Below are 16,157 nucleotides of genomic sequence, written 5' to 3'. Positions count from 1 at the left end.
TTCGCTTGAAACGCGCTAAAATTTGCTCAATCTGGCAAGGTCAAAATCAAAGTTTTCAGTTACGGAGGACTTTCAGCTGTCATCACAAGTACCAAAGACCTCTACTAAACAAACAAAATGAATAAGACAAAAATACGAGGGAGAGCGAACATAATCGTAAAGTATTACCCACAAAGTGGGCGGACTGAGCAAAATATTCGTCTCCCGCAAACTAGAATGACTCAGCCCCTGTTTCATTTCCCCCGGTGCAAACTTCATTAGAAATAGCAGCAAATGCTCATGAGACGTACGTGGGCTAAATTTGGAAAATTGCGCTCACGTTTACCTACATACTCTTTACAGCTTCAGTTCTATGAGGCAATCCAAAAGCTCTCGTCGTCTTTCCCATTTTCTGCAACCAATAAATTTTTTACACTCAAATCACATACACATAATACGAGTCACAAAATTTTCTCTTCATTCACTAGACTGTAGCCTAGTTTTTATTAGATTTTGGGTTTAGCGCCACTATATGTCAAAATTGAGGTATCCGATTGAGAACTTAATTTTGGAAGAAAAAAATGTCGATTTTTATTTTTTAAGAAAGCCCGATTTCTTGTGATTACAAGACAGGCCTTGTTTTGTTTATATGACGCGTACAAGCGAAGTTACGCACACTTTAGCGCTGTGTTCTTACATACAAGCATTTTCGTACGCAAGGGGGAGGGGGTTTGGGGGTTCTAACTCCCCTCAAGCCGAGATTATAGTGTTATTTTGCGGAAAAAAACCTAAACCCCCGTTAAGAAAAAAAAATTGAAACCCCCCCTTGAGAAAATTCTGCGTACGCCTATGCATGCAAGTGATCTGGGAATAAAAACTTTAGACCCGTGATACACATACTACTAAGTAGCACGAAAGTGCCATGCTTTCGTGCTGCTTAGTAGCATGTGTATCACGGGCCTTAAATGCGTTTTACGAAGCATGCTATTTTCAACATTTTACTTGAGTTTGAAACATGATTTATAAAAATATATATCATTACGAAATATAATATACTGCTACATATACCAAAATCTAAGGTCTATCACATATATATCTGTATAATTACAGTGCGTTTTATACACGGCACGTAGAATGAAATTTAAAAAAATACACACGCACATTAACAAACTTTGAGTGTAGCTCATAAGCATACCATACAATCCTTTAAGTTTTGATTCATAACCTGCACCATCACTAGCTGAATGTAGTGCAAAAATAACAAAACATTCTATTCATAGAATTTTTTGCAGTCGTGCTTCGAATATTACATGAATTTTGCTTAAAAATTTGACATAAAAATGGCTTTTTCATAGGAAATGACATTAGATGGTCCAAAATTTATTATTTTCACTATTTTCAGACACTTCCTATCAAAAAATGTTATTGAAGTTCATTCCAGTACTATTTTATAGAAGTGACATGGAAGGTAGTCGGATACCTTCATTTAAGGCTTATTCAGAAATCTACGGAATTACTTTGAATCCAACAGGTTGAGCCGATAGCTACATGGGCAGTCGACAGCAGGCTTGAAAGTTTTTGATTCAAGAAAACGTTTATTATAAAATGAATTACAATGAATATAATATGGTATATGTGCATCTTATTTTTTTTTCACCCTGAACCAGTGTTTATTAACCTTTTTTTTCGTGTCGAGGCTCCGAGTATTATTCACGGCCCCTATCCAGGAACGGAATAATTTATACTCATTGAAATTCAAGTAAATTTATGACGAGCAAAAATTTTATATATATATATAAGGCGGTTCACTTATTTTACATACAAATAAAGAATATACTAACCTAGGCTAAAGTTCAATGAGGATTCTCTTGTGGGTGTTCTATGCTGGGAATCTCAACATCATGGACATCAGTCAAAGTGGTGTTCTGGGGGAATAGCCCCCAGAATTTTCTGAAGGCCAATTAGCTAGAAGTAACAGCTACATGGCTGCATATTTACTAAAACTCAAAAATGGTATTATCAGATCTAATTATGTAGTTTGTGTATGGACATTAGGCTCCCCGGAAAGGCTCATGCGTTAAGATCGCCTTGGTTCTATGAACAGTTCTGCTGGATTTTGAAATAAGTCACTTTCCCCAATTTATATTACTTGAAAGTTTAATTTCTTCACAAGTGAAATTTTCTCAACCAGGGTTTTTCTGTGGGCTCTCCCCCCCCCCCCCCTGATTTGTACCCATGGAATTATGCTCTTCACAATATCCTAGTACCGCAAAGAGGGGATGATACAGGGTTTAAGCTAGATAAAAAATTCCTTTAGCAAAAAAGTGAAAATGGGGGGAAAAGCTTTAGCAAAATGTTACAATGCTAATGATTTATGGTTGGATGTCTTCTCGTTTCGTACCTCCTGTACGCATTTTTGCGAAAGTAGCTACTACTTCTTTCGCATTCTAAGATTTTTTTTCGAATTTTGCGAAAAATGCGACCGTAGCTTAAAGCCTGGGGCGGTACGGTCCTAGGTTGAGAAAACATTGCGCTAAACTATTCATTATAGTACCAGTCAGGGCTGGAAAAATATATTCCTGACATGCCCACGACTTGTAAAACTTTTGAACGTGTATTGTTTTAAGCACATGCCCGACGTTTAAATAAAATCTCGATTCGGGTATGGATAGGATTTTAAATCGGTCGTGCAAATTTTGGAACAGCCCCTGTGCCAGTAACATGTGCCCTAAACAGATTTAAGGAGGTATATTCAAAGTTATTAGGAGTCTTCAGAATAATTAAGTTAAGTATACAAGAAGATTCATCGAAAGACTGGTTATTTGTGGAGATGAAGATTACAAGGAAGAAAATTCATCACTGCCCCCCCCCCCTCCCCACGGGGACTCGAACCCCGGTCTCTCGCTTGCCGGACGAGTGCTCTAATATCTAAGGGTACGTCCATAGTGAATCGCTTCTCGCTACTCGCTTTATCGCGGCTGAAAAAAGATCGTGAAAACTCATTGGGGCGGCCATAGTCACGACCACCTAGATAACCTGGTTATCTAGGTGGTCGTGCCATAGTGCGCCCGCATACCTGCTTTTACCGGCTCAAACTGCTTTTACTTGCTTTAACCAGAATGAATTATTATTTCTTTTTCTCGCTTGACCGGCTCACCGCTTGCAGTTTTAAACGGATACTTTCCTCTAAGTGTTCGTTTTATAATGGAATAGTAAATCGACGGAGTTTTTGTAACGATCAATTATCGTTATTACTAATCGTTGATTAATTATGACATAATAAAAGCGAAATCGTTAATCATTAAGTAATTAAAGAAAATTACCAATTATAGTGAATCCAATTGGAGTTTTTGTGACGATTAATTATTGTTAATACTAATCGTTAACTAGATGACACAATAAAAGCAATATCGTTGGTTAATCATTAATTAAGGTTAATTAACGATTATACTGAATCCAACGGAGTTTTTGTGATGGATAATTGTTGCTAATACTAATCGTTAATTAGTTATGGCATAATAATAAGGGAAATCGTTAATTAAGGATCATTAATTATCATACTAAATCCAACGGAGTTTTTATGACGCCTAATTATTGTTAATACTAATCGTTAATTAGTTGACGTAATGAAAACAATATCGTTAATTAATCAAAATACCGTTGGATTTCGTTTTATCGTTACTAATTATCGATCATGATTTAGTTTTATCGTTAATAACCTAATTAACGATAAAACTAAATCAAACGGAATTTTGTAACGATTAATTTTCGTTTTTCTAATCGAAAATTTGTTGTGGCACTAAAAGTGAAATCGCAGATTTATCATCAATTAATTAATTTACTATAATTAGCGATTACACTAAACCCATTGCAACTTCAAGGCGAGTCCTATTAATTTCATGTACATTCGTCATTCTTTCATGTTTAATTTTATAATAAATATTTTTTGTTGTCAACAAAAACACACAATAGATCCCCACGTGATAGCTCCATGATGCCAACTGCCCATGCAGGCAGACGCTCCCGCGAGCGGTGCACTATAACCACCACCGGCTAGAATCGCAAGGGATCATCTCGCCTTATACAACTGCCGGTTTAAGCAATAAAGCGAGAAGCGGTGCACTATGGACGTACCCTAAGCTATGGAAGCAGATAGAATATTGCAACCTTGGAGCGTATATATATGTTGAAAGGCACCGTACATGGACGGCGTCAACAATCAACTAATAGCTCGTGAATGATAAAGGCCAACCAGATGGCCATACGCATATAGAAACGTCCTCTCCACTTGTCAATACAAGATTCATCGAAAGACTGATTATTTGTGGAGATAAACGGGGACTTGAACCCCGGTCTCTCGCTTGCCGGACGAGTGCTCTACCATCTAGCTATGGAAGCAGATAGAATATTGCAACCTCATAGATATCCTGAATATATGGGTGCACAAATTTTTTTGCTTTTTTTACCAGATTACTTTTGTGGTCCTTATAAGAGCTAAATTATATTTTTTGCATGAGAGTTGATATGGGCGATCATAGAGGTCAATGCCTATTCCCCATGTCAAATAATGGGGCATACTGATCTAGAACCCCCCTGAAATAGCCTTTATAGACTCCTTTAGACTGATCTAATGTGTGTAGGGGTGTGTGTGTGTGTGCTGATGTCATGATTATCATGGCCCTTCTACCCGTTAGCTCCACTTATATTTCTTCACGGGACAAATATCAATGAAAAACACTGATAAATTTGGTTTGACTATTTTCGATTGGTGCTCAGGTATTTCTTCGCGCAGTTATCATTGCACCAAATTTTACATATAATGCATCAAATAATTAATTCTAGTTCACAGGAATTTTACATTCAACCACACGTCCTAAAGCGTATTTTGAAATTAATGGTGAATTACTGTGGTGAATGGCTTGAACAGCTTCAAGGCCGGATAAAATTCCCGAATGGGCCAGACTGGCCTGTGGGCTTTAGTATGTGCACCTATGATATGGATGCACATATATATATATAACTCTGTGGCTACTAATTGACATGCCTACACAATGGATGAAAAAAAACCGGATTATATTGGAAAGGGCCTGTTCCTGCCTGACGCTGAGTTTTTTGCCGGGTTCTTTGGCCGGAATTTACAGTAAGCCTTTTCAACTAAACAACTGATTCCTTAGTAAATTTGTGGGGTAAAAATTGAGATACAAGGTGAATTCTCGGGGTCCCCTGCGCTGAAACTATGTCAGCCTAATCCCCGTAAAGAACATTGGCGTGAAAGATGACTCAGCTAACCGTCATTTAAGAGCATATTTTACTGAAACACAAGAACTAAATTCTTGAAAAAATACTTATCAAATCAAATTATTAATTGTCAAACGAGCTTTGAAAAACATGCCATTAAGGACATGTTTTAAAGCAAGGGTCTTCAATGCATAGTCCGCCAAGCTCTTTGATAATATGTGTATATCGCGAAAATGGTCCGCGGGAAAGCCTGCCATTTGGGGGGTGGGTCAGAAGGGGTCGATTGCTTCCTCCCCAAGTTTAGAAAATATACTAGAAATGGTATATATATATATATATACAAATATACGTACATACATTGAGTATATGTTCTTTGCACCCCCCCCCCCCGGAAAAAGTTGAAACAAGAGGCCCTGCCCGCTGGTCTCACTAAAACATGAAATGAGAAACGCTGAGAGTCATTAGGGCTTTTCAACTACTAAACCAGACATACACCGCGTCCATATTCCTCTGCGGAACTTCTAACGAATTGGTACATGTTGGAATGTATGTGCGCGCGTGTAATGAACCTTCCGTGAATTTTGTTTCTGTGTAATGTTTGTATAGTACTGCCATCTGCCCATGACGATAGACCTGAGTTGTGCTCTATTTGAAAGAAAGGAAGTTGTGCTCTCGGTTTGAAAATAAAAAAAAGGAAAAATTGAAAGGCCCAGTTTATAGCGTGCATACACGCACTCGGTAGTTCCAAATTTGGCCTCTGTTCTGTCGAATTACTAACCAACCTAATTTAAGGTATCCAACTACCTTTCTTAGTACTTTTCAATACAATGGTACTGAAATGAACTTCAATAACATTTTTTGATAGGAAGTGTCTGAAAACAGTGGAAAATAATAAATTTTGGGGAACTATGTAATTTTCTATAAAAAAAAGTCATTTTTATGTCAAATTTTAAGCATAATTCATGTAATATTCCAAACAGGATTGCAATTTTTTTTATGAATAAAATGTTTTGTTATTTTCACAGTACATTCAGCTAGTAATGGTGCAGATTATGAATCAAAATTTAAAGGATTGTATGGTATGTTCACAAGTTACACTCAAATCGGTTGATGCACGAGTGAATTTTTTGAAACTTCATTCTGAATACCATGTATGAAGCACTAATTAGACAAATGTATGTGCGACAGACTTTAGATTTTGGTTCATAACCTTAACAATATTTAGCAGAATATCGTACAAAAATTTCGTGATGATACATTTTGAGAAATCATATTTCAAACTCAAGTAAAATGCCATAAATATCATTCTTTGTAAAAAAACACGTTTAAAGTTTTTATTCACAAATTACTTGTAAGCAGAAACGCAAGATTAAATTGGACGTAAATTCGGTACCAAACATCGTATAAACAGAACAAGGCCATTTTGGAATCACAAGAAATGGGACTTCCATAAAAAATATGAAAAAAATTGGCATTTTCTTCTACAATTATATGTTTTAAACGTAGTCGGATACATTACGGCGAGTTTTACAACGAGTAAAATAACTAAGATAAAAGAAAAGTACCTGGAATTAACCTTGACCTTCGTCGTCAGACTCTCACAACCACTCAAGACATTTAAACAACATAGCATGTTCAGCGGGAAAAGGATAAACCGGAACGATAACGTTTCCCCTTGGACCACAAAACCTTGAAAACGGAGGGGGGGGGGATGACTTTTGAAACAAAAATGTTTCCCAGCAATGCACCGAACGGGATAGCAGCAGCAGCGGTTAATGAACTTGTCGGGACTATCCGTCGATATTTTCCGATGTTGCCAAGAAGCGAGACAAGATGGGCTTATCCCCCCTCTCTTATCCGCCGGTCTATATCACACACATACGTCGGGAGAGATATTTTCCTCGAACAATTTTTGCTTTTTTTTTCGGGTGCGAAAAAAGAAAACAATTTTCCGAAAGATTAAATGGGCAATTCAAACAACGGGATGTCTCTTGTTTTTTTGTACTCATACAAACAACATTTGACAGAGACGAAACATTCGCGGCAGAAATACAAAGGTTCGTCCGTTTCCCTTTCAAACCACGCGTGCTCTAAATGAAGAGGGGGAAAAGATCTCGCCACTAGGGGGCAAGACCACACACTACATTTATTCTAATTGATTTCTGTGGGAAAAAGTAGAAAGGAAGATTATAAATAAAAAATCCATGCTTCACATATTGAGATAGGAGGGACAGTGGATATATGCAGAATGGGTCACGCAACGAACGAAAAAAAAAAAAACACGGAACGAAATGGCGTGTATGCGTTCATAGAATATTCAAATAGCACAATAGTTATATAGCCCGATTGGGAATTTTTTAATACTTCCGTAGTAAATGTCAAGGTCAACGATAGTTTTTTCATGCTTATTTATTTTAAGGTCAAGGTTTCTCGGAAGTTTGAAAACTGAAAAATTTCATATATATATCGCGCCCCCCCCCAAAAAAAATATTCAGTTCTTTTACATAAGTTTTTCCTTTTTAAGGGGCCCTTCATAAGAAAATGTCTGCCCCGGGTACGTGATACGGCCTTGTGTACAACATGAATTCATCATCTACATTTAGCATCCATCAAAGCTCAAAATTTCTTTTCCGATGTCATTTTACATAAGTTTCTTCTTTTTAAGGGACCCCTCATGAGAAAATGTCTGCCCCATAGACTAAAGATATATATATATATATATAGTACTGTATGTACTATTATTATTCTATGGTCTGCTCCGGGGCCCCGAGAAGGTACGCTACGACCCCGTATACAACATGAGTTCATCATCTACATTTGGCATTCAACAAAGCTTAAAATTTAAGTCACTAAAATAAATAACAACCACGAGACCATTCACAGTTCAATCTACAACAAATTCTTTCTTTGTAACAATTCTTCTTGGAAAAAACGGTCGTTCTGACAGAAACCAACTATCTTCTGGTGAATAGCCAGATTATTATTTTTATTATTATTACAAGCAGAAGCGCTTTTAATAATGAAGAATTAAAATAATGCAAAAGTAGTGTTACGAAAAAAAAGATCTACTGAAAAGACCGTTTTTTCATAAAACGTCTATGTTTTACCAGGGCCTGTTCCTCAGAACGTCGAGTCCTGGGCAACGATGAATTTTTGGTGCCCCTTTATACACAGGGTGTTTAGCTTAGGGATCATTCAAGTATTACATCAGCATCGAGGGTGGTTTCGGATTTGCTGATTTTTGATAAGGGGGGGAGGGGGTTTGAAGGTTGCTTACGTCATGAACCACCCTTTTTGAAGATATGAAATATTCTAAGATGCTGACGAAATTTTGCTGACGGTGGGGGTGGGGGGTTAAAAATGTCTAAAAATATGCTTACGTAATACTTGAATGGCCCCTTACAGCACGCACCGCAAATTACTGGCGAACCGTTGATCCTAGAGGCATATTTCCAATTAGGAAAAAGTATCCAAATAACGTGAATTCAGATATGTCATTCATGTTGCAAAAAGACGAAAAAACAACCCATGTTTCTAGTGCAATATTCGCTGAGATATTTAAATTCAAAAAACTGAGAAAAGTTTGGGGGGGGGGGGAAAACACGTTTTATAACCGTATAAACAGTTAATTTCTGTATTTTAATAACTACACAGCCCCCTCTACATGAAATTTGGATGCTTTTTCTAATTGGAAGTCGGTTCACCAGTAATTTGCGGTGCGTGGTGTTAGCTATGCACCATGTATAATGTTCTTTGAGACAGGCGTATTCAGGGACAGTGGGCCAAGCCTAAAATATAAAAGGTAGCCAAATTTTGGGTCTTGGGCACGTGTCCCGTTTACCTAGGAGAAAAACAGGCCCTACCTTTTACCTTTATAAAGTGCCGCTGTGGTGGTCGAGTGGTCATAATGACGGTCTCGCATCACGGGGACCCGGGTTCGAGCCCCACCGTCACCACAGTGGTGGTCGGCTGAAGTTGGTTTTCTGTGGTTCCCAACTTCAAGGCGCAAATGCGAGTCGATCTCCCCGTTAAAAAGTCTCGCCACAGAGAACAACAGTCCTACAAACAGTACAAAGATACAGATGGCAGCACTAAAAAATCATACACAACACCCTGGATACGCACTCAGGCTGTTAGGTACACTTACTTACACTTCCGGCACAACTCACTAGGTAGTAAATTGCCTATGGCGATAGACCTGAATTATGCTCGGTATGAAAAAAAAAACCTTTATAAAGTGAGGAGGGAGGTTGAGATGCGATTCAAGTCTTTTCCGAAAATCCGTGTAGTGCTTCAAAAAGTTAAAACTAGCATCAGAAAGAGAGTGTAGTCCACCAGTGACCATTTTTTCTCACAACTGATGAGCCAAACGAAAAATCTGAAAGGTCAAAAAGCCCACCAGCTAACACGTTACAAAAAAGCCATTACATTTGAAGGGGGGAAAAAACTTGGATTTATTCAAAAACTGTGTAACTCGGCCTATTTTCACAAAATCATTTTTAATCGATTTTACGTGGTTAAAAAAAAAGACCTTTTCCGCTTTCAAGACAATGAGAAGCGAAGAGAATTACGTGGCGGTACTCAAAAATTCTGTTCAATTTACAATTGAAGATTTCTTAAAGGTATCGGAAAAAAAAGTTTTAACGAGTTAATTCGGCGTTCATTAATAATTCTAAAGTTGGTACCATAACCTGAACACGAAAATATGACCAATATCTAAAAAGTAGGGGAAAAAAAGAAATATATTTTTTTGATGTGTGTCATCAGGTCGTGAACCGTACTGAAATTATTTTCATAGTTCACTAAGAGCCGTCGCTTTTCGTTGCGCTATCCGAGAGACTGACCAAGGATTAATCCGGCTTTGTACAAAGGAATAAAGAGAGGCGGTTGTTTCAGTGATCGGCGCTCACCTTAGACCAGATATTATCAACTCTTTAAGAGAGCTTTAGGGGCGCAATTTTGGAGGTAGTCCGTGTACATACAGTTCCGCTTGACTAGCGGCGCATGCGCTTGTTTTTCAATTCCTTTGAAACAATTCAGTGGTTTTTCAGCTATTATGCACTATCCCGCACAGATATAAAAAAATATATATACCATGGTCTTGCTCAGTCGATTATATCTCCAACATCAACTACTTCCCTTCAGTTATCTAAAAACCATATCGCAGTCACTATTTCAACGTCTTCCACATTTTTTCTCCCACATTGAAACAAGGGCGGAAACAAATTTTAAATTGCATTGATTATAATATCGAAAAAACATTCCACATAAAATAATATGAATATCCTTTGAATGATTGAAAGTTCTGTGTCAAGAAAAACACAGAACACTTGGCTAATAAAATAAAATACGTTCAATCTTGTTTCCAGAATTCCAGGATTTAATGGTAGACACACGGACACATTCCGAAAATTTTGTTTTGCTCGATGATTCCAATGTAGTAATCACACCCAGAATATTTTGCAAAGAAAGCAACACCAAGTTTTTAGTCACCATGGCGATCTGGGATCTGACAAGCCCTGATAAATTATGCATACCTGTATGGATGCATCAACAGGAAATAACATTAAACAAAAATGCTACACTGGTGTAAGAAATTAAGAGAATTTGCATACTTGGTCGATTATCTCTAGAACTACTGTACCGATTTTAATGAAATTTGATATGTACATACAAAACAAATAATCATTCAATAATTGTAATACACACGCATGATCGTGCGTAACACTCGTTGGAGTCGGAAGGTATGAAACAGCGGTTGCAGAATAAACAAAAAAATGGGTTAATAGATGGGTTAATAGGGGGTATGGTCCCCTCTTACAGGTCTCGCAGCGTGATTTCATACGTGAAAGGCATACTTTATCATTTCCTGTGGCAATTGGTCCCACTCGTTCACCAACACTGTTTTCATTCCCTGGATGGCTCCCGGAGGGGGGTTGCGAGTTGCGATTGCCCTCCCCAGACATGCTCTATAGGGTTAAGGTCTGGAGATCTGGCTGGCCAATCCATCCGGCGAATATCCTCACTCTCTAGAAAATCGTCGAGCAGAAGAGCTCTATGTAGCCTCGCGTTATCGTACATTAAAATGAACTCAGGGTCAACTGCACCCCTGAAAAGGCGAACATAGGGCTCCAAGACCTCATCCCTATACCTCACACCAGTCACAGTGCCTCTTTCAAAGACATGGAGAGGTGTGCGGCCATCCAACATGATGCCTGCCCAGACCATTAAACAACCTCCGCCATAATGGTCGATTTCGCGGACATTGGAGGGTAGGTAGCGGGTCCCTGGTTCTCTCCATATGAACGTACGGCGAGAATCGGTGCTTAGGCTGAACCGGGACTCATCAGTGAAGAGAACGGTCGCCCATTGATCCATACTCCAATCTCTATGCTCTCTGCAGCATGATAAACGGATTCTCCTGTCCGTAGATGTGAGCGAGACGCAAACAGCAGGTCTTCTTGCAAACAACCCTCTCTCATGAAGTCTTTTGGAAACAGTCACCCTTGATACACGGGTTCCATACAAGTCACGGGAGAGCTGAGAAGCTGTAGCACTCCTGTTACGCCTCGCTATAATCGACAAATGGCGATCTTCTCTGGCCGCCGTGGTTCTTGGACGACCTTGCCCAGGATTTCTCTCGATGGATCCGGTATCCTGGAACTGTTTCCATAAGTTACACACGACGCTGGGCGTTAAATTGAACTCTCTACAAATCTGGACTTGAGATTGGCATGCTTCTAGCCTCCCCACAATTCGCCACCTTCCATTCATTCATTCCATCGTCTAAACGTTGGTGGTTACTCATTTTTACTGTTACAATTTGAAATTAATCGATTGCTGCAAAATAACACCAAGAAATTCGCCGAGGTGTGCTAGCGAACGAAATGCATCTTAACTTACGCGCGCTTATAAAGCCTGTTTCTCTACTGGCTCCGCCTACACACACGTGTACGCTTAAGTATTTGACGTACAAGATTTGCATTTTTGTCAAGAAGCAGTGGTTTTACATTCAGTTCAGTTCTTTTCATGAAATTCGATGAAATATGCAAATTTTCTTAATTTATTTCACCAGTGTATAAAAAAATTATACAGCCAATTTTTTCCCTCAAGTGAAAATTTGAATTCCAATGATTTTGAAATCAATAACTAATTGAACTATATGTTGTCCATTTCATAGAACAATATTAAAAAAACACAACACTACCAGAACAGAGATATTTTTGATACATCAAAAAATCATTCATCCATTGAGAAAATGTACGTCATTTCTGCATATAACCCAAACATGAAAACTTCATTTACTTTAAAAAAGTAACAATGCAGGCTTGTACAATGCAGGGCTTGAAAAATCGAATAAAACTTTAGGCTCCAGCCAAATTTCTTAAGAGACAAGAAAAACGACCCTAAATAATATATATTTTTGATTTTTCCATGACTATATGCTTATCTTATGTTAAAAGACACATTGTCACGAAACCAAAAGCTTTTGTGTCATTCATAGACTACAATTTAGTAATCACTTACAGAAAATTAGGCGCCAATATCGATTTTATAATATAACTGAAAGCAGATGATTGAATTTTCGTAGATGAACACAAAATTGCAAAGAACCATGAAATAAAACTTGCAAAGAACATTTTGTATTCGACTCTTTCGTCTTCAACAGCGAGTAACTACTGCTATAAGGAGTTTTTCTTTTTTGTTTCTGCTACTGATGAAGGAACTTCATATAGTTCCGACACGCGTATAGCCGTGGTTCTTTGCAATTTTGGGTTCATCTACGTCGGCTTTCAATTGTCGGCTATCTAACCCAAAAAGGTAATTCATTTCTATCGATTTTATAGTCAACATGGCGGCATGGAACCTGGGATTTGTCAATTCCTACTATAATGCAGTGTTCTTCAACCTTTTTACAACTGCGGATCAGTGCAAGTATACAGGATGTTCTGTTAATGGACCGACAAACTCAGAGGCATGTTAGTAGACATCAATAGCAACAAAAATTGCGATGGAACATTGTGTTGCAAACCACGTTGAGAGGGTGAAAATCGCGAAAAAAACACGCAGGTTTCGACGTCACGCTGAAACGACAAAAAGTACAATAGTAACTACAGAAAGATTTATTTGATTAATTATTACAAGAGTTGTTTGAAGTGGCGGCTGCTCACGTCATTGCACAGTCTACAACGACGTAAAAATGATTCCCGGAAGCGCTCGAAGATACCAGGTATGCTTTTGATGTCTGCCGCAGCTACGACAATCCGCGCTATGAGATTCTCTGGTATGTCCACAGGCGTCACATAAACGAGTGATTTAAGGTGACCCTTGGAAAAATGTCACACGGATTGAGATCCGGCGAACGTCGAGGCCAAGCAACGGGTCCCGCCCGTCCAATCCACCTCCTTGGGTATGTAACATCGAGATGATAAAGCACCTCGCGGGAAAAATGTGCAGGGGCACCATCATGCATGAACCATATGTCTCGCTGCACTGCGGAAGGCACACTTTGCAGCAATTCCGGGAGCACGTGCTACAGAAAAACAAGGTACGTTGCTCCATTCAGGCGTTCGTGCAGCAAATGCGGCCACCTAGAATTCCTGCCCACACGTTGACACTAAACCACTGTTGACATTTCCATGGTACACTGGCATGGGGATTATCCATCGCCCACATGTATGCATTGTGTGTGTATTGACACACCTTCTCGCGTAAAGCTGGTCTCATCAGTAAATAAAACAGTGGCAAAAAATTGAGGATTAGAATGTGTGGTGACGTGAAACATCTAGCGCACGAACTGTTCACGACTGTTCAATAGCCGTCTTCGGTTAGGAGTTGTACCTTCTGGATGTGGAAAGGGTAAATTTTCAGCTGCAACCGCTCCTGTACTTGTTGACGGGGCATCAGCAAACCGTTGTAGCACGGTTTCTTTCATTTGAGGAGTGCGTACATTGCACGGTCTCCCTGCATCACGCCGTGCTGGGTGGAAAGTCCCCGTCTCCCGTAGTAGTCGATCGATCGTGGCGAAGGTAGTATGGTGCGGACAACGCCTCATCTGATATTGCTGTTGGTACATCCGCTGTGGTATGCGCCCATTGTCATCTGCTCGAACGTAAATTAGATGCATATCAATGTATTCCTTGTTCATGTAGCCAGTCATCACGAATACCCATTGAAACAGACTAACTGACTGCTACACGTGCTTACTACCGCAATAGCGCTAATCTATGTCGTCCGCAGCGCGTGATCCTACCCTACCTCATGCGTTTCGCGACGCTGCTTACAACAGATATGGTGAGTGAATCCACGAACGCATCCACCGACAACTGACATCCACCTTTCGTCTCCTCTGGATTCGGAGCCTGCATGCGTTTTTCGCGATTTTCACCCTCTCAACGTGGTTTGCGACACCATGTTCCATTGCAATTTTGGTTCCTCTTGATGCCTACTAACAACCCTCTGAGTTTGTCGGTCCATCAACAGAACACCCTATAGAACGAAACGATAAACATTTCCGCTAACTATACGAAGTATAGATGACTGGATACCAAGCGAACATGTTGGAAAGAAAAATCACATTCCTCTGTGGGAGAATCGAACCACCCACCTCGCACTCGTAACCTCGGAAAGTGCGAGGTTGGTGGTTCGAGTCCCCACACAGGAATGTGACTTTTCTTTCTAACATGTTCGCTGGGTATCTAGTCGTCTGTACTTTATGTGAGCCGGTATCTCATTTGAAAAAGTTTGAGAGCAGGCCGACCTACAACACGATACCGACAAAACATGAAAATTCAAGCATTTCCATCTTTACTTCAGAAAATGGAAGAAAGGTGGTAACACGAAACAAACGCAACTCGACAACATGAATACGTTAGGGTCACATATACACTTAGAACACATTCCGGCATGTGCCGATTCATTAGAAATTCCGTAGAGGAATGTGTACGAGGTGCATGCACGGTTTAGTAGCAGTCATCTGTACTTCGTAGTGAAATTATAGTTGGAAAATTTCGCGGACAACCGAAAATCAAAACGAAATTTTGCAGATGAAAAAAATAAATATAAGCAGGAGAATAAATAATACATTACAGAAGTATAATTTGTGGACCGGCTAAAACAGAAATAAAAACCAATATACATAGATAATGAAATCTTAAAGAACGGAAAAGATTGTTGCAGACAACAGTATTGAAAGGGGTAAAAAAAAAAGTCGAACGCGGCCATTCCGAAGAATCAACAATAAACGGTAGGTTCCAGTCTAATTAGCGCCCTCGTGCGCAGTAAATAACAAAGGTACATAGAAATGATCAAATGATCTTTCACGCAACTATAAAACTTAAAATGTGTTTAGATATGAAAAAAAGAAAAAAAAAACTATACGCAGCAGGAAACCGGAAATAGTTTTCGTACTAAAATATAAGTTACATATTCCATTTTCGATGCAGATAACGAAACAAGGAAAAAAATATTGATAAGCAGTTCTTTTTTTTTTTATGAGATATTGAAAACTATGCAAGGGTGATAAAACTCCATTTGACACCACACTAGCAGAACAGTTTATCAGTAAAACATCACACTCAAGACATGAAAAAATAAAAACTTACAATCCTTATCAATAAGTGAGTGGGTTTAAGGATATGCATATTGCCTGCCATAGGCCACATACTGAAAGCCATGCATGACTTCATGCTCACGTGTGAGCATTATTACTTGAAAGCATTTTGCATCGTTTCAAATTCAATGAAATTCACTTTCCTTATTATTCCTTTAATTCTGGTGGAATCTCATGGAGAAAATATCAGCATAAACCAAAGAATTGAAGTGCTTACAACCAGTAAATTTGACGTAGTCAAACTGGCGTTTCAGACATCAGATAAAAAAAAAAACCCTTGTAAAAAAATAAAATCTGAAGAATATGTGAAAGGATGCGTTTTATCAGG

At 38.9% G+C, this 16,157-nt stretch overlaps 1 protein-coding gene across 2 annotated transcripts in view; it reads right to left on the bottom strand.

Moving 5' to 3' along the window:
- Positions 1–16,157, bottom strand: part of ena (ENAH actin regulator enabled) — a 47,653-nt gene that overhangs the window by 24,234 nt on the left and 7,262 nt on the right. Inside the window, exon 1 of one of the 2 annotated variants that reach the window (XM_089255157.1) lies at positions 6,783–7,065. The exons of the other annotated variant lie outside the window; for it this stretch is intronic. Coding sequence (XP_089111283.1) covers positions 6,783–6,850 — 68 coding nt within the window. The 5' untranslated portion in view covers positions 6,851–7,065. Of the gene's footprint in view, positions 1–6,782; positions 7,066–16,157 lie in introns of those variants that run through there. 2 annotated transcript variants of the gene reach the window in all.

Source organism: Pholcus phalangioides, unplaced genomic scaffold (genome assembly GCF_987345545.1).
Source record: "Pholcus phalangioides strain wild (caught in Gottingen) unplaced genomic scaffold, Ppha-v1.0 ptg000042l_1, whole genome shotgun sequence".
Lineage (NCBI taxonomy): Eukaryota > Metazoa > Arthropoda > Arachnida > Araneae > Pholcidae > Pholcus > Pholcus phalangioides.
This window is presented reverse-complemented; position numbering and strand designations above follow the sequence as displayed.